This window comes from Camelus bactrianus, chromosome 32, assembly GCF_048773025.1.
Source record: "Camelus bactrianus isolate YW-2024 breed Bactrian camel chromosome 32, ASM4877302v1, whole genome shotgun sequence".
Classification (NCBI taxonomy): Eukaryota; Metazoa; Chordata; class Mammalia; order Artiodactyla; family Camelidae; genus Camelus; species Camelus bactrianus.
This window is the reverse complement of record NC_133570.1, coordinates 14,920,742-14,944,383: the sequence shown is the minus strand read 5'-3', so window position 1 is coordinate 14,944,383 and position 23,642 is coordinate 14,920,742. Positions and strand designations below refer to the sequence as shown.

At 47.0% G+C, this 23,642-nt stretch overlaps 1 protein-coding gene across 4 annotated transcripts in view; it reads left to right on the top strand.

Moving 5' to 3' along the window:
• Positions 1-23,642, top strand: part of UBE3B (ubiquitin protein ligase E3B) — a 47,366-nt gene that overhangs the window by 10,315 nt on the left and 13,409 nt on the right. For all 4 annotated transcript variants that reach the window (XR_012503574.1, XM_045523068.2, XM_045523067.2 and 1 more), the window contains 11 exons: positions 698-780; positions 6,375-6,480; positions 6,767-6,887; positions 7,855-8,032; positions 9,894-10,057; positions 11,220-11,387; positions 14,121-14,292; positions 15,759-15,877; positions 16,512-16,626; positions 17,377-17,476; positions 20,374-20,493. Coding sequence is in view for 3 of the 4 variants with exons in the window: in XM_045523068.2 (XP_045379024.2) it covers positions 698-780; positions 6,375-6,480; positions 6,767-6,887; positions 7,855-8,032; positions 9,894-10,057; positions 11,220-11,387; positions 14,121-14,292; positions 15,759-15,877; positions 16,512-16,626; positions 17,377-17,476; positions 20,374-20,493 (1,446 nt within the window). In the remaining variant the exon portion in view is untranslated. The remainder of the gene's footprint in view (positions 1-697; positions 781-6,374; positions 6,481-6,766; positions 6,888-7,854; positions 8,033-9,893; positions 10,058-11,219; positions 11,388-14,120; positions 14,293-15,758; positions 15,878-16,511; positions 16,627-17,376; positions 17,477-20,373; positions 20,494-23,642) is intronic.

Genomic DNA, 23,642 nt, shown 5'->3' with positions numbered 1-23,642 from the left:
AGGGAGGACGGTGACTGGGGTCCCTTTATTGTGCTACATCCTTGGCTACAGAGATAATCCAGCCACTTGAAACTCAAACTCAGGAAGGAGTCCTCAGGACTCATTTCCGCAGGTTCCTTCCTGGTTGGTGTCTGGATTCTCTTTCTGGCTCTGTGTCCCCAGACCGCCTTCCATCCACACAGCATGCTACCTGTGCCAGTTGATACAGCCAGGGAGTTACCAGAAATCCAACCAGTCACTGTTGAAAAGGACTTTGGAATTCTTGAGTGTGCGAAGTGACGTTGACTTAGTCCTTCCTCCTGCCCGGTACCGAGATGGGCCCTTTCCTGGTTTGGTTTCATTCCCTCCTCACAGCAACCCCGCGAGGCAGTGTGGCAGCCAGAGGTGGATTATCAGCAGTGCGTCTCAGTGGGAGCTTCTACCTGACACTGTAACTCTGAACTGCTCCTACAGTAATTGAGGTTTTAAATCTGGGATTTTTATCAGCTGTGAATTTTTTCTTAGTTGTGTATATTTTTTAAAACCTGAAGCCTCATATTTAAAATAGAGAGAGAGTGGTAAGGTGAACCTCCACGCCCATTACTTCTCTTTCATTCCAGTACAGGTTTTTATCTGAAGCACTCACTGTACATTTTTTTATGGACAAATGAATATAAAGTTGGCATTGCCCCCTGACCAGTTACCATGTTCTTTTCAGGTACTATTAACCCGTGGCCTGGCGAGACCGCGGCCTTGTCTGTCCAAAGGCACTCTGACGGCGGCCTTGTCCCTAGCGCTGCGGTGAGTAGGTAACCATAGCTGAGGAGCTGGCGTGCCTCTGAAGCCGCCGCCGCCTGCTTTTCTCTTCTCTCGTTGCTTGTATTAGGGATGAGCTTGCCCACTTTGCTAGAATTTACAGGCAGCGTTGTTCTTGGTGACAGTGACACATCTGTGTCTGCTCTGCTGCTGAATCTTCCTACCCCTGCATATTTTTGCCTCCTGGTTTGAGGGAAGGTATTCCAAATGATTTGCTTTTATTCTGCCAGAGGCCAAGCATAATCATTTTTCCTTTCGAGCTTTTAGTTGATAAAAATAGAGGAAATGTTAAGAGCTGGAAGAGGCCCCCAGCAAAGGGCTGGGTGAGAGAGGATTGAGGGAATAGCGTTGTGAACACGGGTTTAGAACGTTAGAATTTGGAAGACCGGAGAGGATGTGATACCTACCTTCACTTAGTCAGTTTGGAGATGTAAAGTACATAAGATGTTAAATATTTCCTAATTAAAATCATACTGGCAAATCCGAGAACCGCCAAGCGTGAAGAGCGATGCTTGTTAGTGAGTCCAGAACCTTCTTTAACTGTTGAGAAGAACAGTAACTTGGGGAGGTGTTAATCAGATAGCTTGATAACCTTAGGTAATCTTAACCCCCAAGATAATTATAACTTGGGAAAGGAGCGTTGTGGTCAGACCAGCTTAGTAAAGCTGCCTGTCTGCCCCTCCTGCTGATTCACAAGGCACCTTCCTGCTGAAAGCTCTCAAGTCCCGTGGTAGCAGATTCTTTGGGCTTGTTAACCTGACGTTGACCTGACCCAAACACATCTGAACATGGAATGCTCTTGTGCAACTTTTAGAAGGTGGAATATGTCTTAATATTCCATGGAATCATGGGATACCAGTTAGAAAAATGATGGCCTAGATCATAGATTGGCAGACTTTTTCTGTAAAAGGCCAGCTAGTAAGTATTTTTAGTAATGTGGGCCATGCAGTTCTGTCACAACTACTTTGCCACTGTAGCCGCCAGGCAGCCATAGACAATACTTATGCAAATGAGAGTGGTTGTGTTTTCCAATAAAACTTTATTTACAAAAACAGGCAGTATGCAGAATTTTCCTATGGGCCGTCCAATCCCTGGCCTAGACTGTGCTTTCCAGTAACCATTAGCCACATGGGGCTGTTTAAATGGAGTATTACAATTAAATAAAACTACGAATTCAGTTCCTTGGATGCATTAGGCACATTTCAAGTGCTCAAGGGCCACACATGACTATTGACAACTGCATCAGACCGCACAAATTTGGAACATTTCCATCATCACAAAAACTTCTGTTGGACAAGGCTGGTCCACAGCAGCACTGTCCAGTAGAAATATATGAGAGCCACATTAAAAAAGTCAAAAGAAAGGGGAAATGAAGCTTAATGATACATTTTATTTAAACCAGTATATCCAAAGTATTACCATTTTTGAATGGAATCAAGACTTCTCAATTATTTATTCTTACTAAAATTAGATAGTGTAAAAAAATTAAGATAATGTATTAATTTTTCATACTGAGTCTTTAAAAAGTGGCGTATATTTTACTCTTACAACGTAGGAATTTGGACTAGTCACATTTCAGTTGCTCAGTAGACAGTGGCTCCTGTATTGGACAGCTCACCTCTGGAGGCTCAACCTTCATAACAGGAACAGAATCCAACCGGTTATGCGGTAATTAGTAATAGAAGTAGAACAGATGATCTGGTTAGCAATCATACATTCGTTTCATTCTTTGAGAGGAGTTCCGTAGAGCTGTACTTAATGAGTCATAACGTCTAGGCACAGACAGGTTTGCCTTGAAGCAGGTTTACTGCAGCTCCCTTTCCTGGGTCCCCTTCGGGGCAGCTCATTCCAGCAGCATCACCTGCCCTCTCCTCTGCCAGAGGCAGTGGAGGGTCAGCCCACAGACGCTTGCACTCAGGCTCAGCAGTGGCTCCGTCTCCTCCTCCAGCTCCCAACAGCACAAGTCATCCTTCTGTCCCAGCATCCCTCCCCTCCCTGATGTGGCTGCAGCTCACACTGATTCACCAGGAGGGTCACGTCTATCATTCCATCATGTTACTTCTCCTTTAAGAATGTGACAGCATCCATCATTTTAAGTTCTTTCTTTCTGTATGTCAGAATCCATTGACTCAGTTGTTAAGGCCAGGCTGCTCTAAAGCCTTTTTCTTATACAGCATACTTTTTTCCTCCTCTGGGTATTTGTTCATAATTGAATATGACCAGGACCTTTTAAAACAAGGTATTCAGTGGTTTTGTCATGCAAGGATATGCTACCACTGAAAGTCTATAAAGTCGTAAGTGATGTGTTTAGACGTGATCACCAAATCTTGTAATACAAATAGTTACCATTCATGGGCCACACATTGTTTTAAGACTTTATACACATTAACTGTCTCCTCACCACATTCTCTTATCTCTGTTTTATGGGTGAGATAGCTAAGGCCCAGAGAGGTTAGGTCACTTGGCCTTGGTTACACAGGAGGGAGTGGCAGGCCCCAGAATTAAACCTGGGCCGTTTGACTCCAGAGTCCACACTCTTTACTTCTTATTCTTTATACTTGCTTCACATGTTGTATACATTTTTATATTCTAAGATCAATATATATTTCTTGAATTAATGGCATGTGGGACTCTTCCCAAACTTTCCCTGTTCTGTTTATTATCCAGGCCCCTTGTTTACACAGGTCTACCTGCTCGCCCTGGTTTCTGTTTTTCCCTGTGTGCCTGTCCAGCAACCTGGTTGCAGCGCGAGCTCTCCGTTGGCCAGAACTATGCAATGAGTGTCTCTTTTACCCTCCTCCCCGCTATGCTTTACACTGTTGTCTGTGTAGAATGTGTACCCTGTTAAATGTACAGCCAGCGGTACATTTATAGAATTTGACGGGCCTTACCTGCAACAACAGTAAGTAAGTTCAAGAAAGATCTTGATGACTTCATGCAGGGGAAGTAGATAATAGGAAATTGAGGGAAACGGAGTGTTTGTGTATATGTGATCTTGTGAAACTGGCCTCCTTTGAGGCTACCCTGTGTCCTCACAGAGTCCCCTGATGCCTGGCTCTCAGTTGGTCAGGCTTGTTTGTTACTTGTTAACAGGTCCACTACTTAGGGGTGTGGCTCAGGGTGGAATCCTGCTGGTCCTGTGAAAACCCCCAGAGAAGTCACCTACCCTTTATGCCTCTGTGATGATGCAGTCACTCCTTTGGAAGTGGGAAGTGACGAGCTGCAGTTTCAGCAGCGTTCTGCCGTGGTGTGCTGTGTCTCTGTCTAGGGAATTGTTTAGTCTTGATTTAAATCTCTGGATAACATGTGGAAAAGAACTTGATTCTCTTTTAGGGAATTCTCTTCTGTCCAGCTTAGCTCAGAGAATTTAGCTTGGCTGGCCAGCCCCCAAGACAAGTAGTTAATGATGCTTTGAGCATTTCAGCCTTAGAAAATTTTCTTGTCCCAAAAATAGTACTCTTGAAAGTTTAAGTTTACAATACAGATTTTGGCAGTATAAATACCAGAAGCATGTTTGCTCATTGCTGTTGGAGCACATTAGCTAGAAGAGATCATTTTTCCCCCTGTCAGTTGTTCTCAGCATCTATTTTTTCTCTGCATGGGCCTCTGGGTGTTTTTTTAAAGCAATGACTTCATTGAAGTATAATTCACATATCACGCATTTCACGCAATTAAAGTTCACTGGGTGTTAGTGCATTGACTAGAGTTATGCAGCCATCACCACTGTCTAGTTCTAGAACATTTTAATTACCCTGAAAAGAAACTCCATACCCATCAGCAACTCCTATCCCCACTCCCCAAGGCCCCCAGGGGCAGCTCATCTGCTTTCCCTTTGGATCTGCCTGTTCTGGACATTTCGTGTACATGGAAGCCTTGGTTATGTGGTCTTTTGCGACTGGCTTCTTTCGCTTTGTGTTTATCTGGGTTGCGGCGTGAATCAGTTCTCCAGTCCTTTTTACGGCCAAACAATGTCCTGTTGTGTGTGCAGGTCACATTTGGCTCATTTCTGCTTTCTGACTATTACGGATAGTGCTGTGAACACTGAGGCACAGGTTTTCAAGCGGGCATGTATTTTCATTTCTCTTGGATATATTTCTAGGAGTAGGATTGTTGGGTCATGTGGTAGCTCCATGCTTAATTTTTTTAAGAACTGCCAAGTTTTTCCCAAGTGGCTGCACCATCTTGTATTCCTGTCAGTAACCTAGAGAGTTCCAGCTTCTCCACATTTTTTAGCCAACACTTGTCTTTTTCATTCACCTTAAGGGGTGTGAAGTGGTATCATCTTGATTTGCAGTTCTCTGACGGCGAAGGATGTTGACCGTCTTTTTACGTGCTTATAAACCATTTTGTTTGTCTTTATTTGGAGAAACGTCCCTTTAGATCCTTGGCCTGTTTTAAAATTAGGTCATTTGTCTTTTTTTTTTTTTTTAAGAGAGTGTCAGACAGACTTTTATTAAATCATTAGAGAAAGGAGACAAATGCATAGCTGCCATCTCAAACACCTGAGAAGTGTCCCTAATTTCTTTTTTTTTTTTAATTGAGTTATAGTCAGTTTACAGTGTTGTGTCAATAGGTCATTTATCTTTTATTGTTGAGTTGTATGAGTTCTTTGTGTGTTCTGAATACAAGTCTTGTAGCAGTTACATAATTTACAAATATGTCCTCTCATTCTGTTGTTTTTTTTTTTTCACTTTCTGGATGGTGTCTTTTGAAGCACAAAAGTTTTTAATTTTTAATTGTGATTTTGGTGTCATATCTAAGAAATCATTGCCAAACCCAAGGTCACAAAGATTTACTCCTGTGTTTTCTTCCAAGAGTTTTATAGTTTTAGTTATAAAACCAGCATTTAGATCTATGATCCATTTTGAGTTAACCTTTGTACATGGTATGAGGTAGGGGGTCATTATCTTATTTTAATAATATTTATCTCTTTTTCTGATTATGGGAGTAATACATGCTAATTGTAGAAAACATGGATCTAAGAAAAAATATAAATAGGAAGAAAAAAGTGTTTCTCATTCTACAACCCAGAGATACATTGTTAACAGTTTTTAATCTGTCTTCCTTATTTTTTTAACTTATATATTTATGTGTTTGTGTATACGTATTTATATATTAGTATCAACATTTATTTAACGTCAGTTACTTAATTGAAGTACGAGTTAGTGGTAAATTTTCACACAATAAACACATCCGTGTAAGTAAGCACTGCCCCAATTGAGAAATAGAACAGCAGTACGAACATTCCAGGAGCCCTTCTTTTCTTCCTTTTCAATCACTAAACCCCTCCTTCTCCCATATATATGGTTTCTTATTCTGCTTTTAATTTTTCTAGTTGATTATAGCATGAGGACTCTCTCACATCAGTAAAACTTCAGGACCTTTCATAGCTGCATTATAGGCTGTGCTGTTGCTGACTCAGCCCTTCCCCCAGTGGACGGGCCCATTTTGAGCCTCTATTTTTCCTAGAAATCCTGTGAAGCATAATTTCAAGGGACTTGGGGGTGTTGGTAGGGTTGCTCTTCTGTTCCGGGTTCGCACGCAGCCGTGTCTAAGTGAGGCCATCTGTCTGTGTCCAGCCCTGTGATCGCTGCACAGTTTTCAGATAATCTGATCCGGCCATTTCTCATCCACATCCTGTCCGTGCCAGCCCTCATCAGTCATCTCAGCACAGTGACCCCAGAGGTAAGTGGGCTCTGTGAGCTCCCCCGATGTCATTTTTGCCTTTCTCCCTAGAAATTGGAAAGTAAAATGCTTTCTCTTTTAATTTCCACCTGTTCTCCTGATGTTTCTTCTAAATCAGTAGCCATTGATGTTGGGGGCCCAAAATATAACGGTTCTCGTCTTTGTTCATTTTCTGTTTGGTGACATGTTTGCTGACTAGGAGGTAATCTGTAGGTGATCAGGTTCACGCTTTGGTGGGAAATTCTTTTTGTCAGCTTCTGCTTTAACAGTCTGCAGTTGTTTGCAGCGCCTCACTGTTTTAGAATCTCACGACATGCTCCGTAAATTCATCACATTTTTAAGAGACGAAGATCGATGCCGTGATGTGTGTGAAAGTTTAGAAGGATGCCATACACTTTGTCTCATGGGTGAGTGTCTGTGGCTGGAATTTGATTGTGTTCTGGGCGTCAGGAAAGGTCCAGGTGTTTTGCTTTCTACCCTTCTGGAGACCACGAGCTGGTTAATGGGAATTGCTTATGATAAAAGACATATAATCAGATAGACAGTTAAAGTGAACACGTGAAATTGAAAATCACATGGAAACTATATCAGCCTGGCAGACCAGCTGAGTGACTGAAAATGAATGATGAATGTCAGCCCCTGGCTTCCTGGCAGCCAAAGGAAAAATGAAAACACGATGAGTTGCCTGGATAATTCTCATCTGAAGAGAGAAGGGAGAGCACAGTTGAGTGGGGCTTAGATCAGAGTAGGGTCTGCAACGTCTGTTTTATACCATTTTCCTTTAGATAAAGAAAGGATTTGTGGATAGAAGCATTTGGAACAGCAGAGGTACATAGTTCTCATTGCCTAAATAGAAGAAATTTATTTTACATAGAAAAAGGTTCTCTGGGCTGCATTTTAAGGGAGTTAATGGTAAGAATCTTCACATAGGACATAGTAACTTTGGTGAACACTGAATGACAGTGATTTTCCAGGACTTTCAGACATTCTTCAGAAGGTCATTTCTTGTGATGACCCTTGATTTTAGAATCTTGGTACAATAAAGTGTTATACCAACTTAAAAATCTGTATGCCTGACATTTTGCACGTTACTTCATATAATTCCTCGCATCCAGTCTTACAGATGAGGAAGTGGTTGCAAGAGGTGGGTTGAGGGTCACCCAGCTCGTCTTTGGCAGAGCCAGGATTTGAGCTGGGTCAGCGTGTTTTTAAGCCCTGCACCACACTGCAGCCCTAGCACCGATGGTCCCCTTTATGTGGAATTTCTTCCTGCATGGAGACGTGGCCGCCTGAGCCCCAGGCATAGAGCAGGGCGGGGCGGGTGACGAAGCCCGTCTGTCTGGGCCCCTCACACTCAGCCTTCTCTCCTTGTAGGCAACCTCCTGCACTTGGGCTCCCTCAGCCCCAGAGTGTTAGAGGAGGAGACGGACGGGTTCGTGAGTTTACTCACCCAGATGCTCTGCTACTGTCAGAAGTATGTGTCCCAGAAGAAGTCCAACCTGACCCACTGGCACCCTGTCCTTGGCTGGTTCTCCCAATCCGTGGACTATGGGTGAGTCCCCAAGGCAGAGCACTGTCTCTCTTGTCTCCTGCTGCCTCTCTCCCACCACTTCTCCCTCTGTCTTTCTTGCTCCCGTTGTTTTGTTTCTTATTACAACAGCAGTATATATATATATATATATACTTCTAAAAATTGAAGTACAGTCAGTTACAATGTGTCAGTTTCTGTGTGTGTACAGCACAATGTCCTAGTCACGTATATACATACATATATTCATTTTCATATTCTTCTTCATTAAAGGTTATTACAAGATATTGAATATAGTTCCCTGTGCTGTACAGAAGAAACTTGTTTTTTTTTTAATCTATTTTTGTATATAGCGGCTAACGTTTGCAAATCTCAAACTCCCAAATTTATCCCTTCCCACCCCCTTTCCCCAGTAACCAAGATTGTATACTATGTCAACAGCAGTGTATATTTATTGTACAAAATATAGATAAGGCCAAAAAAGAACAAAAACTCTCCATTAATGCTATTACCCAAAGGCAACCTGTGTGAACATCCTTTCAGCCTTTTTCCTACCTATAAATATAATAGTTCTTTCACAAAAAATGAGGTCATGTTATTTTTTATTTTGTTCTTTTCCTGTAGTAAATTATGTACCTTGTCTATCAGTACCACTTTTACTGATTGCCTAGACTGCCGTATTTTGGAGCTATTAAAATAAGACACATGATTCAAAGGGAATAGAAGTCACCTCAGAACCTTTTCAGGAGGTAGAGTGTAAATTTAAATTTTTTAAATTAAGAGCGCAAAAATATTAAAAAGGAGAGAGATTAAGAAAGGTGGCATCACAAATTTGAAAATAAAATGTGCACCCTGGGCTGCGAGGAAGCAGGTCTTGGGAGCTGAGGCAGCTGTGATGACTGACTGTTTTCCTGGTCAGATATCTGCCTGGGAACTGGGGTCCCTGGCAGGGCCCTTGAGGCAGAAAAGTGAGGGCCAGGGAAACAAACCCCTAGATTCGCTCCCTTTAACTGGTACCTGAGTGGCATCAAGTTAATATTGCCAGCTGGTGCCCCTGGAGACTGCCCATCTGAAGAGGCTAGAGCGTGTGCTAGAGAGTCGGGAGGGACATTGTGGGGAGGGATGTTGGGGGCCGGGATGGGCAGAATTGCGCAGTGGTGAACGGCCTGGCCTCGGCTCCACTGCCTCTTCTCTGAGGGACCTTGGACAAGTCGCTTCACCTCACTTTCCTCAGCTGAGATATGGGGGTAATTTTCACAGCCCTCTGATAGGGTGGTCTCAGAGGACTGAATGCAATAATGCAGGTAAGGCTCTGCCACTAGACCTACCCATGCTTGGGGGAGGGGGTGGCTGTCACCACTGTGATGCTAGAAGACTGGGAGCCTTACAAGGTCTGGAACAGGGAGGTGGTGAAGGCTGGTTTCAGGAAGGTGCGTCGGGTGCTGGGGGTGGAGAATGGTGCACTCCAAGGCAAGGAGACTCTTAGGCTGGTGAGTCACGGAGCCGGTGGGCCAGGCCTGCAGGCCAACTACGAAAAGGAGGACAGCACAGTCGGCCTCAGACAGCTTTGTCCACTGGGTGGTAACCAGGATGGAATTCGGATGAAGAACAGATGGAGGTTGTCTGGAAGGTGACTAGGACACGTGGAGCCGGGGACCAGGGTAGAGCAGTGACACTGCTGGCCGCACAGGAAGCCTGGGTGGAGCGAGAAAGACGTCCGGGCGTTAAACATCCTGGCCTCAGCGGCAGTTTGCGGATCCCACTTCTTTATGATCACATTTGCCCTGCTGAGTGGCTGTCCCTAGCTACCCCTCCGAGTGGCCACGTGGGCCTTCCCTGGCTGTCCGTCAGGTGGGTCTGACGCGCCCGCCCTCCTCTCTCCTAGCCTTAATGAGTCCATGCCGTTGATCACCAAACAGCTGCAGTTCCTGTGGGGGGTGCCTCTGATCCGGATTTTCTTCAGTGACATCCTGAGCAAGAAGCTGCTGGAGAACCCGGAGCCAGCCCACGTGCAACCCGCGTCCCCGCAGAACGTGCTTCCTGTGAAGAGTGAGTGGGGGAGCCGGCTGGCCCGGGGCTCTCCGCGCCCGAAGTGCAGCCTCCGACTGCCCTGCGTGCCTGCTCCCCTCTGTCCTGTGGCCTCCAGCTTTTCCCGCGAAGATTCTGAGACTGCTTAAATCAGGTTCCCGTTTAGCAGAACAGTGACAGGAAGTCCTTAGGGACGGGAGACGAGGACTAGGGAAATGTAACTGGGTGAACAAAACCCAGATCATGTATAGAGAAGGTCCACAGGTGGTCCCTGAGGCCTGCCGTGCTTATCTCTGAATGTCCACTTGGCTCTGAAATTGTAGTAGCCAAAAATGAAAAGGGATTGGTGGACCCTTTTTTCTCATTAATAGAAAGAAGGAAGAAGACCCATTTCTTAGGGGAGGTAGAGCTTTTCTGAGTTCCTAATCATAAAAGACATCTCCCACGTGGGGCTCCTTATACAGGGGACAGTGGTCACTGACCAGGCTACCACCTTGGCAGCGTCTCCATCTCAGGGTCAATAATGGGTTCCATGGAAAGGTTTCTTATTTCCTACTCTGATAAAAGGAAGGCAGTGGCGTTAACACATAATTCAGTGCAGCTACCTACCTGTGACAGATTTCCAGGTTCAGGGAGGCTTTTCTTCCACCACCCAGTGTGTCACAAAGCTCCATCTTATAGCTGTCACTGAGCACGGACTCAGTGTAACTTCAACAGGATATAAATGGGAAGGTGTAAAACGAAAGAAAGGTGCAACCCCGGAGTGAATGTGAGTACTTGACGATGCCACTGCTCCTCCCCTCTAAGAGCACAGAAAACTGGGAATCAACCAGGCCCCCCTACCCTTGCCCCTTTCCCCTAATATAGTTTTCAGAAGTTTTACTTTCGTGGGTTCTGAAGTTAATTACTTACGATAAAAGAAGCTGCCATGAGAATCAAATATGCCTGGCTTGTTTGGAAAAATCTTCTGATATTCTGAAGTGGTCTTTAAGTTCCAACTAGAAACCTGTCGTAGTGTTTTTCTAATTTATCCCAAAGAGATGGTGTGAATCAAAGCAGCCGTCACCCAGTCTGGCTCTGGCTGGAAATTAGGAGCTTTACTGAGACGCCCTTCCCTTTCCAGGGTGGGGTTTGGCAGGTGGCTGAACTTCTGCTCACACGTGCCTTCTTTTCTACGTGCCAGCTCTCTTGAAGCGTGCGTTTCAGAAGTCCGCGTCGGTTCGGAACATTCTCAGGCCCGTCGGGGGTAAACGTGTTGATTCCGCGGAGGTCCAGAAGGTCTGCAACATCTGCGTCCTCTACCAGACCTCGCTGACGACACTGACCCAGATCCGGCTGCAGATACTCACAGGTCTGGAGTCCCCGGGCCACCGCTGCCATCTCTCATGTGTGCCAGACAGGTTTTCCTTAGAAGAGGCTGATTTTTCTCCTGGTTCCCTTGATTCAGAAAATAGATTTTGAAGGATAGTTTTGAGCTGTTCTTCTTAGAAGTCAGTCTACCTCAGTTAAATAGCTCAAGCTCTCACCTTAAGCCTCACACTTCTGGTCCATTCCTGTGACCTGGCTTTTATTTTCATTATGAAGTATGACTTGCTTTTTTTTTTTTTAAGTTCTTTTTTTTTTTTTTTTCTGAGTAGAAAACTGGAAAAGACAAGGAAGGAGAAAAAAGAAAACTTAAACCGCTCTTAGTCCCGCAGCCCATGATGACCACCTGTTCCTGAGTGTGCACATACATATGTATTTAAATTGAAATACACATAGTTTTATCCTTCCCTTTCCGTTAATCGCTTTATTGGCATTTTGTTATCTCAAAAGCTCTTTAAAAACCTCAGTTTTTTATTGGCTACGTAGTGTCTCATTGCATGGATATGCCCAGCAGTTTTCTTTCTAGCCGAGCAAGGAAGAAAGTCCTCACTGTGAGCAGAGACTCGGGCATCAGGGCTTGGAAGCTGCAGCGCAGGACTTGTTAGTCTGAATTGGTATTATGAAGACAAAAAGTCCGTAGGCCTTGAAGCTGTTTACTCCATAAAGGGTTAAGAACATGTCTGTTGCAGTTTACATCTTTTTAAGTCAAACTGCTGCTGCGTCTGCCTTTCCCACGACCTTACTCATCTTCAGATAGTTATAGAGCACCTGTACCTGCCAGGCATGCGGACCCCGAGGGGAAGAAGACAGCCAGGGTCTGTGTTCCCAAGGGGACTACATTCTAATAGTAGGGAAATCAGTCACAAGCAAGGGGAAAACGTATTTAATATAATGAAGGGCACTGTGACAATAAAATAATGAGACGTCGAAGGCCTGGACTAGAGAAAGGTTTCTTAGCTGTAGCACTGTTGACGTTCGGGGCCAGATAATTCTTTGTTATGGAGGGCGTCCTTTTCTGTTGTAGGATGTTTAGCAGCCCCTGGCCCTTACCCACAGATGCCAGCAGCACCTCCCCTCAACTTGTGACAACCATACATGACTCCAAATACTGTCAAATGCCCCCTGGGGGGCAAAATTTTCTCTGGTTGAGAACCACTGGACTGTAAAGATGGAAGCAGGAGGGTTTATGATACGTTGTAGAGGCTGAGTCTACGTGTCTTACTGATGGATTAGATTTCGGGGAGTGAGGCTTCAAAGTTTCAAAGATGATGCCAGATTGCTGGCCCAAGCAATTGTATGGATGATGGGGCTGTTTGCTGAGCTAGGGATGACCAACTTGGGTCAGGGGGAGGCTTGTGGGCATTGAGAGTTCTTTTTGGCTCTGATGAGTGAAAGGTGCCTACTAGGCCTGCAGCAGAGATGCCACACCCCTTCCACGAGTGTCCTGTGTGGGGGCATGAGCAGAAAGGTGGTGTGGAAGGCCTGGGGCCTCAGGCCGCTTCCCTGAGAAGCGTGGTGCTCTGAGAGTGGGGATCTTTGTCTTGTTCCTGATAGAGGGAAAGCTTTTAGCTTTTCACAGCGATGTAGCTGTGGGCTGGTCATACATGGCCTTTATTATATTGAGGTACGTTTCCTTTATACTTACTTCATTGAGAGTTTTTATAAGAAATGGATGTTGAGTTTTGTCAGATGCGTTTTCTGCTTCCATTGACACGATCGTTAAGATTTTATCTTTCATTTTGTAAATGTGGTGCATCACGTTGATCGGCAGGTGTTGAACTGTCCTTGCATCCCTGGAATAAATCCCACTTGATCATGGTGTATGATCCTTTTAATACATTGTTGAATTGGTGTACTAGTATTTTCTTAAGAATTTTTACATCTGTGTTTATGAGGGATAGTGGCCTGTAATTTTCTTTTTTTGTGGTATTCTTGTCTGATTTTAGTATCAAGATAATGCTGGCCTTGTAAAATGAGTTTGGAAGCATTCCCTCCTCTTCAGTTTTTTGGACGAGTTTGAGAAGGATTAGTATTAATTCTTTTTTTCCTATTCGGTTGACTTCACCATTGAAGCCACCTGGTCTTGGACTTTTGTTTATTGGGAGGTTTTTGATTGTTGATTTAACGTCTTTACTAGTAATACATCTTCATGATTCTTTCTTGGAAGGTTGTTATGTTTCTCGGAGTTTCTCCATTTCTTCTAGGTTGTCCAATATTTTCATGTATAATTGTCCACATTAGTCTCTTACGATGTTTTGTATTTCTGTGGTACCAGTGGTAACATCTTCTCTTTTGTTTCTGATTTTATTTAAGTTCACTGATCCCTGATTTAAATGATAAACAGGCAGACCTGGGTTCTGTGCTTGGCTCTGACTCTTACTGGCTGTGTGATTTTGGGCCAATTCCTCCACCTCCCTGTGCTTCAGTTTCCTCCCTTATAAAATGGAGATAACACTGGGTTTCACAAGGTGGAGAGAGGATGGTGCCTGTGAAGTGTAAAGCATGGTACCTGGCACATAGCGAGCATCCGCTGAATGCTAGGTGCTTTGATCATCGTGGTTCTCATGGAGATGCTTTTCCTTGTAACTGCACCTTTTTTGTCCCACACACATTAAATGATCACAGATTGGTTTAAGTGTTTTATTTTCCCAGTGGCTAGGAGAGATAAGGGACCGGGTGGAGCCCTACCTGAAGCTTGGGTTTCTCTGTCCTTTTCCAGGTCTCACTTACCTTGATGACCTGCTGCCCAAACTGTGGGCGTTTATCTGTGAGCTGGGGCCCCACGGAGGGTTAAAGCTCTTCTTGGAATGCCTCAGCAGTGACACTGAAGAGTCCAAGCAGCTCTTGGCCATGCTGATGCTGTTCTGTGACTGTTCCCGGCACCTCATCACGTAGGTTGACGGCTGCGAGGCTGCATTCTTTTCCTAGAATGTGGAGAGACCAAATTACAGTGTCAGCAAGGAAGCAGTTGCTGATGCAATTACTGCAAATGTTTGGGCCTGTCCTTTGAAGAATTAGACAGGACATGTACAGAGTGGGTGGCACGTAGTAGGGCTTCAGCAATTTTTAGTTCCTATCCTTTCAGGGCAGCTGGGACAGTACCACTCAGTGTGGGCTTTGGAATCTCCTGGAGCTGGATTCAAACCACACCTCAGTCATTTATTTACTCGCTGTGCTAGGTAGTTAACTGGAAAATTCCAGAACGAGGGTGCAGGACCTGGCTCAGCCAGTCACTGAGACACCCTGGGCCAGCGGGGAAGGGGCTCTGCCTCTCTGGCTGGGTTTCTTCATCTGTAGATGGGAATTCATAGCACCTGCCTCTCAGCCCTGTGAGAAGATGTGGAAGAGATAATGCTCACACAGTGCTGGCAGAGGCCCTGGCACAGGAAGAGCTCGGTATGTGTCGGCTCTCCTTCCTGTCGTTGTCAAGCTGACTGTGGGCAAGTGGCCTGACCTCTCTGAGCCTCAGTTTCCTCAGCATAGAATGGGGACAGTATTACCAATCTGGAGAGGCAGTAAAAGACAAGGACTGTCAGGAGCACGGTGCCTGGCACTGTGGGAAGTTAACACACATTAGTCCCATTCAGTTCCTTTTCTTTAAGCTTATTTGCCTGTGTGTGTACTTGGGATTCTTTTATTCCACTTTTTCTCCAGAAGGTTGGTGAAGAATTGTAAGATAGAATGGACCTCGGGCAGTTACATTCAGGTTAGAAGACGCTGGCCGGAGGGGATTAGGGACATGGAGGTGGCAGATTGGGTAAGAATCACAGAGGGAGGGCTTAGTGAGCAGCTGGAGGCGAGAGCGGGGGTCTGTAGGGGCTGGTGAGACACCCTTAATTGCTGGGTCAAGGGTGACCTGAGAGTTAGTCAGGCTCTAAAGTGAATAGAATAGTTTTAGGAAATTTTCAGATAGAGCCACATCTTAGGTGGTTCATTTATTCCTATATTCTTTCAGCCATTTATTCATTCACGCTCAAATATTTAACAAGTAACTACTAAGTGCTCCTAGTGTCTGTTAGAGTGGAGCTTTTTATTTATTTTTTTCTTAATTGTATTTTTTAACTTTTTACTATGGCCAATTTCAAATAAATAGAAAGTGGGGATAATAGTACAATGAGCCTTCATGTGCCTGTCACCAGCTTCAGTAGTTATTACCAACTCAGGGCCATTTTTGCTTCATCTCACCCCCCCCCCCCAGATTATTTTGAAGCAAATCCTAAATATTATATTATCTGTAAATTTTATCTGAAAGGTAGAGCTTGTGTCTTAACCTTATTTTGCCTAGTAAGAGGTACAGATTTTTTTTTTCCCGCCTTTTCTCAGTGGGAAATTGTGAATAATTTTCTGTCCGATTTAGGATCCTTGATGACATCGAAGTTTATGAAGAACAGATTTCATTCAAACTGGAAGAGCTGGTCACCATCTCCTCTTTTCTGAATTCCTTTGTGTTTAAGATGATCTGGGACGGAATCGTAGGTAAAGTGAAGACGTCAGCCATTGCTTAATTGATGCCACACTGGGGAGTTCAGAATCTGAAACATCAGCTGATTCTTAGCCTTACTACCTGTCAGAGTTCACTGAAAATGCACATTCTTCACATAATTAGTAGTTTTATTTCTTCATTCTATCTGTGAACTCTTAAGATAGCAGTGTAGTGATGGAAGTCTCTCTCCCAGGCATCCTTCAGGATTGACATGCAGGTGTAAAGGATTATTCATGAGGATTAATTTTGCCCTGAGTCTCCTTTTGATTCTTTGAGTTGATTTCCACGAAGATGAAACGTGTGCCTGCTCACACTTCAGGTTACAGTCTACCTCTTGAAGTGTCTCCAGTTGTTTGTACAAAGCTTCGATTAAAAAGATCCTCGCCTGACCCACGAGTGGGAGGCAGCATAAGTGATTGTGTCTAAGAAATTCCCGGGTCCTGCAGGCCCATGGAATGTGCCCAGGGAGCCTTTTAAATCTGTTGGTTCCGTATAAAGTTCAACATAAGGGAGATGAAGGCGTCACTGGGCCTGAAGGACCGCGGGAGGAGACACGGGCTGTCCTGCCACCCCCTCCAGTTCTGATCAGCCCCACGACTGTGCCTCTCCTGGTTGTTTGCCCCACAGAGAACGCCAAGGGCGGGACCTTGGAGCTGTTCCAGTCCGTCCACGGGTGGCTGATGGTGCTGTATGAGCGGGACTGCCGGCGGCGCTTCGCCCCCGACGACCACTGGCTGCGAAAGTGAGCTCGGGGTGCAGGGGGGTTTGTGGAGGCCCGAGTCCCTCTACTCCGCTGCCAGCAGCGGTGCTGCCTGGGTGCTCAGTGCTCGTGTTTTAGGGCAGAGAGGAGTTTGCCCCTCTCTTCATCCTGTCCTTTCATCTGCCTGAGGAGCGCCGCTGTTCCCGTGAGGCACCTGTCAGGACAGACGCCTCACAGGCTCGTCTGTTAGGACTTACGCCAAAGACAGTAGAGCTCCATAATGACGATAGAGCCCAGTTGCATTTAGCGGATGTTTCTTGTGCAAACTGGGGAGAAAAGTTCTTTCAGCTGAACTAAGCCACAGGCTAAGATCATTAAATGGCAGTTTCTATCAGCAGAATTAGCAGGGTAAAAACCACAGCTAGGTTTTTGGGAGGTGGGGTGGGGAAATCCTCATGCAACAGCTAAACATAAGATCATGTCTGCCCTTTTTTTCCCAGTGACACATCAACTCTTAGGTAACTCATGAAGTTGTGGCCCTTGGGTGGGGACTGGCACGTGTTTTCTGTAAAGAGCCAGATGGTCAGTCTTTTAGGCTTCGCACACCAGGCAGTGTCTTTTGCACCAACTCAGCTCTGCCTGAGACAGTACGTCATGGATGGGTGGGATGGGGTCCATTCAAACTAGTTACAAAGACGGGTAACAGGCTGGACTTGGCTGCAGCGGGCCAGCCCTGCACTAGAGAATGGTTTTCTCATTTTATGATCCCAAACCCATGTCTTCGATTTTAAGGGATCTCAAACCCAGTGTGCTCTCTCAAGAACTCGACAAGGACAGAAAACGGGCGCAGCTGATCCTGCAGTATATCCCGCACGTCGTTCCTCACAAAAACGTGAGTTGCGCCCAGAGCTGGGCTCCTTGTGCGTCTTTCTGTTCCACCACGTGGTTCCTGACTGTCCGTCTTCCTGAGAGCGATTGGGAGATGAGTAGATGAGATGGTTCATTCGGTAAATGCACATCTGCTTGGCTCTGACTCTGTGCCCGGTGTTGTGCTAAGTGCTGGGGGTACAGACGGTGTGAACTGGCAGTCCGGGTGCCGGGCTGCGTGCTCTGGGGATGGGTACCGTGGGCCCCCAGGGAAGGGGGTCAGGAGAAGGCTCCAGAGGCAGAAGTGGACAGTGTTGCTGGGCCCCAGGTGAGAGAGAATATGGTGCTGTTCAAGAACCAGGTGGATGGTCTGGAGAGAGCATATAGGAGCAAGTCGAGAAAAAAGGCTGAGGACGTTGGTCGGAGCTGCAGCCTCGTAAACCAAGGGCTGGAGCTTGGATTTTGTCCAGAGCCGTTGGAGAGTTTTCAGCTTTGGAAGCACCTGTCAGAGCTCTGCTTCAGAAGCATCCTCTGGCCGTAGCGTCGGGGACTGGCTAGAGCAGGTGTCATGGCAGACGGGCCTGGACTCGGTGGCCACAGGAGTAGAAGGGGGGTCAAGAGATTTTTAAGGAGGTGGCATGTCTTTAAAAGAGAATAATGACATTCAGGGGAAGGAGAGGAGTAATGCAGAGGATGCTCAGGGTTTGGCTTGGGTGCCCAGATGCTGCAGAGAGTGATTCCCGGACGAAGGAGCACGGACAGGAGCCGGTCTGGGAAGTGCTGGTCAGGTCAGCTTTGCACAGGTAGCACGCAATGCGTCTGCAGCTCCTCAAGACCAACAGATGTGTGGGTCTGGAGCTCAAGGGAGAAGACTGAGCTGGAGGTAGACTTGACACACAGATAGCACCCAGATGGCCTAACTGCATTCACAGGTGGGGACAAGGTGGCCAGGAGCCCGAGGGAGTGTGAAGACCAGAGGACGGAGGCCGGAGCCCAGGCCTGCGTTTTCTCTCATGTGTTACCATCATGCCATCTGCCCTCTACGCTGGACCTCTCCCTCTTTCTTGATCTCACTTGAGTGGTTGGCTTATAACGCCTTTATCATTTTCATTAACACTTGTAAAAGCCTCCACTCCGCCCGCTTCACACACAGCACTTCATCCTCTGCACTCTTTTATGTTGCTTTTACACGTTTATGTGCACTCCATCTCCCCACAGGGACTTGAGGCCTCTCTCTCTCTTGTTCTGGCCTAGAAGCCTAGCGCCACGTGCGGTGGGCAGGAGCTCTGTAGTGTGGTGGTCTGTGTGTGGGCTCTGTTCCCCCATCCACCAGCTGTGTGACCTCGAGTGACAGTTTCTTCATCTGCAAAATGAGGGTAACGATCCTTATCCGCATGTCCCCTGTGGTCACCAAGGTCTTCTCCCCGTGAGAGCTGGTTAAGGTCGCCCCACACCTTCTTCCACACCCCACGGGAACCCACAGCCTTGTCCAGTCTGCCCAGGATTCCTGGGAGGCCGGTGTCCTGTGGTCGCCTCTGTAGTTCTGTCTGTGTGTCCACTGTCTCTGCCCCATACTCAGCCTGGATGTGAGGCTCGTCTTCTGCGTCATGTTCCAGAAAGCAGCACCCCTTGTTCAGGTGATCACGCTAAAGATTTGGGGGTCACAGGAAGTGATTGTGTCACCTGGCCCCACACCCGTTGAACAACTACTTGTCTCCGGTTCCGGTACCGCGGAGCAGAGGCGAGAGTGCCCTCCGTCTGCGTCACCAGCCTCCCTTGCTGTTCCTCAGGCCACGCTCTCCCTTCTGCGTTGCCTGGATCCCTGAGAGCTTTGGCCATTACTCAGAGCACGTCAGGCCTTATTTCTGTAAACCAGCCACATCGCGCTCCTTCGCTGGGTAGTCCCTCCATCGATGCATCCCCCTTCTTCCTAGATTGTTGGCAGTTGCTTTTTCCGGTACACTGGGTTCACGTCAGAGCTGGTGGGGTGACCGCGTGAACGTGCTCTGGCCGCCCCTGGAGTACAGCTGGCCTGGTTTCTAACGCTGTCGTCATCATTACTGTTACTGCTGCTCTTATTCGTAGTTAATGACGCTCTTGACTTTGAGGGAGGTTTACATTTTTCAAAAGGCAGCTGTGGCTGGAGTTATTTATCCATTCTGCTGCCATGATTTGGGTGCCGTTCCTGCAGTGGTTCTGAAACCCAGGATGGGGTCAAAGGTCATGCTCTCCTAAAGGGACTTGTCAGAATCTTGAGAATGGGAGGGAGTTTTGTTTTTTTTGAATTGAAGTATATCAATCTGCAATGTTGTGTTAATTTGGTGGGGGGCAGTTTGGTTTTTTTTTTTGGTTTTTTTTTTTTTTTTGGAGCGAGTTCTTTTTAAATGATTATTGAGAAATGTTACTGGTGGGACTGCGGTGTGCTTGAGGACACAGAGGAGGCAGATTAAAAAGTCAGGGACCTTTATACTGTAGCAGCATTTAAAATTTTTCTGACAGTGAAAAAAATTACCTTTGAAACGTTTCTGTTTTTTAAATTCATGATATAAATGTCCTCTAAAGCAGGCACGGCTCTATCAGCAGCCCCTGTAACTCGTGCTGCCGCCAGGTTTTTATGGTGGCCCGTTGACTAAACCAGGTGAATGGTTCTCTCCCAGACTGGTCATAGCTGGGCTCTGGCTGCAGCCACTCCTCCTGGAACCTCTCTCCCTTGGCACGTATTCGGCTCTACTTCTCATTCCCAGGAGCGTTTTGGGGGGAATGTTTACTGTTCTCACAGGACACTTCTAACCTGTAGCACACATCAGAGTGGCCCGTTGTGGGGGCCTCTCACATGCTTAAATTTCGTTGATTTTGTACAATGTGCCCTGGGCGATCCGCAGTTGTTGACCCAGTTTCCGGTCTCCCCTTCGCTCGTTTCAGAGAGTTCTCCTGTTCCGCAACATGGTGACCAAGGAGAAGGAGAAGCTGGGGCTCGTGGAGACCAGCTCTGCCTCCCCTCACGTCACACACATCACCATCCGCCGGTCCCGGATGTTGGAGGTGAGGCGCCTGCGGCAAGGCAGTGTGCTCTGTGCGTGTGTGTCTGTTCCCTCTGAACTGTTCTTACCGCTCCGTGACCCAGTGACACTGAAACCAAGGCTCTGGGGGCAGGAAAGGGCCCTTTTGTCCTGCCACCTGTTCTGAGAGCTGCTTGATGAAGCCTGTCCTCAGTGCTGGAGACCCACAGCGCAGCACCTCCCTCTCGTGACCCCACGAGGGCAGAGCATCAGACGCTCTGTGCCTCTGAAATGAGGACAGACATTCTCGCGTCGGTGCCAAGTCCATTTGTCCAGGCAGGCACTTTGCCCAGACTCCAGTTCTGAGTCTGGAGGCTGGAAGCGGGGTTTTAATTACTGAGCTGTAACGGGAAGTCCATCCATCACAGAGCCACAAGTTCTTTGTGGACATAAACTTAGGAGAAGCATGTGAAGTGGCTGACCTTAGCCAAACCCAGCGTCCAGGGTTCCCACTGTGCGGCTGCTTCACGTAAATTAGAAATAGGGGCCTGTCCTCACAGTACTGTCCTCCGTGTGTCAGGAAATTGTCATAAAATATCGATTTTATTGGAACAAGACCTCGTAACATTGTCATAATAAATGTATGCACCTGCAGTGTCCACATTATGTGTCCACAGCCTCCCCAGGGTTGTGCAGTGCACAGCCTCCCCGTTTGTACTGCTCCTGCACATGGGGTGACCAAGTCCCAAGCACCCATTCCCAGGAGCGGCTTGGCTTGATTCGTTTGCCCATGTTTACTCCTTAGACCTTTTATCACACACCAGCCACGTTCTGCAGTGTAGGACAGTCACAGGATCCCAGGACAGCACACGGCCGCATCGCCAGCCACCAGCAAATGAGCAGCCGCCCTTCTTCCCCACCCAGTTTCAATTTCTCCCTCGTGGCATTTGTACCGTGTTTGTGGCTGCTTCCTAGAGAGCTTGTCTCAGTTCTCTGACCACTGGTGGTTGACACTGACGTCTGCTGGGGAGAGGCAACGTGCGGTAAACAGATGATTTTGACATTCTTAAAAGTAGAGATAAATGGAGGTGCCCCCTGGGGCCCCGCTGCCATGGGACTGAGTAATGCCAGCTGGGAGTGTCTCAGCCCAGGAGCCTTTTGTGTGTGTGCTCAACAAATAGAATTATCCTCCACTTCCACTGCTCCCTCCTGTTTTTCTGGAAATATAGCCCTTGGATCAACCCCATGAGTGAGTTGATAAATGACAGCTGACAACCAGCGTCAGCACTGGGGCGTGGGAGAGGGTAGGCAGGCGGAGAACACGTGCCCCTAGGAGAGGCCACCTGACCTTGGCCATGTGGAGATTTAAGCTCCATGATGCTCTGGCTTTTTAAGAGAAGACCGGAATTTCGGGTTTTGGTGAAATCCCCAGACTTTGTAAAGTACCTGGAAGGCCAGAGAACACCTGTCTGCCCACTTGAATTCGTCCTGCAGGCCACCAGCTTGCAGCCTCTGCTTTGACTCGAAGAAGGAAAAGCCCAGTTGTGTTGGAGAACTCCCTTCTCCAGCACTTTCTTCGTTGGGCCCAGATGCAGATGCACCTCTCCTGCCTCTTAAACGCCTCCATTCCAGCACCTGCCACCCCGACTCCCATGTGGCCAGCACAGCGGGGAGTCTGAGCTGGGGGAAACTGATGTCTCCTGAGAGCTGCAGAATCCCCGACTCCCTCCTTAGGTGTCTCTGGGAGATTCACCAGATATCCGCTTAGCCTGGGCCTGCTTTTTTATTTTTATTTTAAAATTTGTGTGTGTGTGTGTGGAGAAGGCAATTAGGTTTACCTAATTATTTATTTAATGGAGATACTGGGATTGAACCCAGGACCTTGTGCGTGCAAAGCATGCGCTCTGCCATGGGGCTGTACCCTCCCCTTCCACGCTCTTTTAAACGCATCCCTCAGGATCAAAGGAGGAATGTTTGCTTGGGTTTAGGCAAAGTCTGTTTTCCTCTTTATGTTTCATTGCAATAGATCATGTCATGAAATTGATCACTGGTGCTCATATTGAATGAGGAAGGCAAGAGGGTCGTTAATTCAATTACCCAGTGGTCCTCCGGATTCAGTGGTTTGGTTATTAGAACTTGAGACCCAGTGGCCTTTGCTTGATTTGGACACAAGGGGGCATCAAAAAGCTGATATGAGACTCCTTTTTATCCTGTCCCCTTTTTTATGGTTTGTACTGAAGGTGGGGCTTCTGTATTAGGCTCCTAGGTGATGGTCTAAAGTCCTGCAGGAAGGCCTCCCCTCACAGAGGGTGACCGGGGACTGGAATTCCAGCAGAACTGAAAGGAACCATAGACAAACCCTTGCCCTGTCAAAGGCAGGACTGGGGCCAGAGGTGTCAGTGACAGAGCCGGACCTGGAAGCTGGCTCTCCCGTCCCCAGGTCAGTGTTCTGTGTCTGCTCTTTGAGATGCAGTAGAGAAGAGGAGTGCCCTGTCCCCGCTCACCATCCCATGGGGCTCAGACAGAATTCTCTGTGCAGCGAACCCAGTGCCCAGAGGGCAGGGGTGCAACAGGAAGTATGTCAGAGGAGGCAGGCAGCAAATTCCTCTCTACATTTCAGAGGGGAGGCTGAAGTGGAGCTGATCCAGCAAAACTGTGATGTGAGTCCATCCAGCATTCCTGGAGCACCTGCCGTGGGCTCGCCGCTTGCTAAGTGGGTTCACCTGCACTGTCTCATTTACTCTACTTGACAATCGCGCACCTCCCAACACGTGTCAGCGTTAGGGAGGCAGCACTTCAAAGCAGAATAGAGGGAATCCTGCAGGCGAGCAGGGACATGTTAGAATTCTCTCCCCGTCCCCGACTCGATTCCAAGATAATTATCTTAAATTCAAGAATGATTTAAATCCTGCAGCAGCTGCATGATGACTTCCTGTTTTTCTCTTCTTTTCATCTAACTTAATGGTTTTTGAATTTCATGTGCATAAAAAGTACTTTTCAGGGTTGTGTGCTCAAAACCATGTCCTTGTTCCTATGGGTGACCTAGGGGACTTCAGAGGTCATTTTTTTCCCTTGCTCACTAACTTTGGAGCCCAACTCCGAAGTTAGGTGGGGAGCCACCGTGGCACAGTCCTTTGGGTCAGTAAGTGAACACAAGGGAAGTGGGATCAGCAGGAAGGCAGCAAAGCTTCC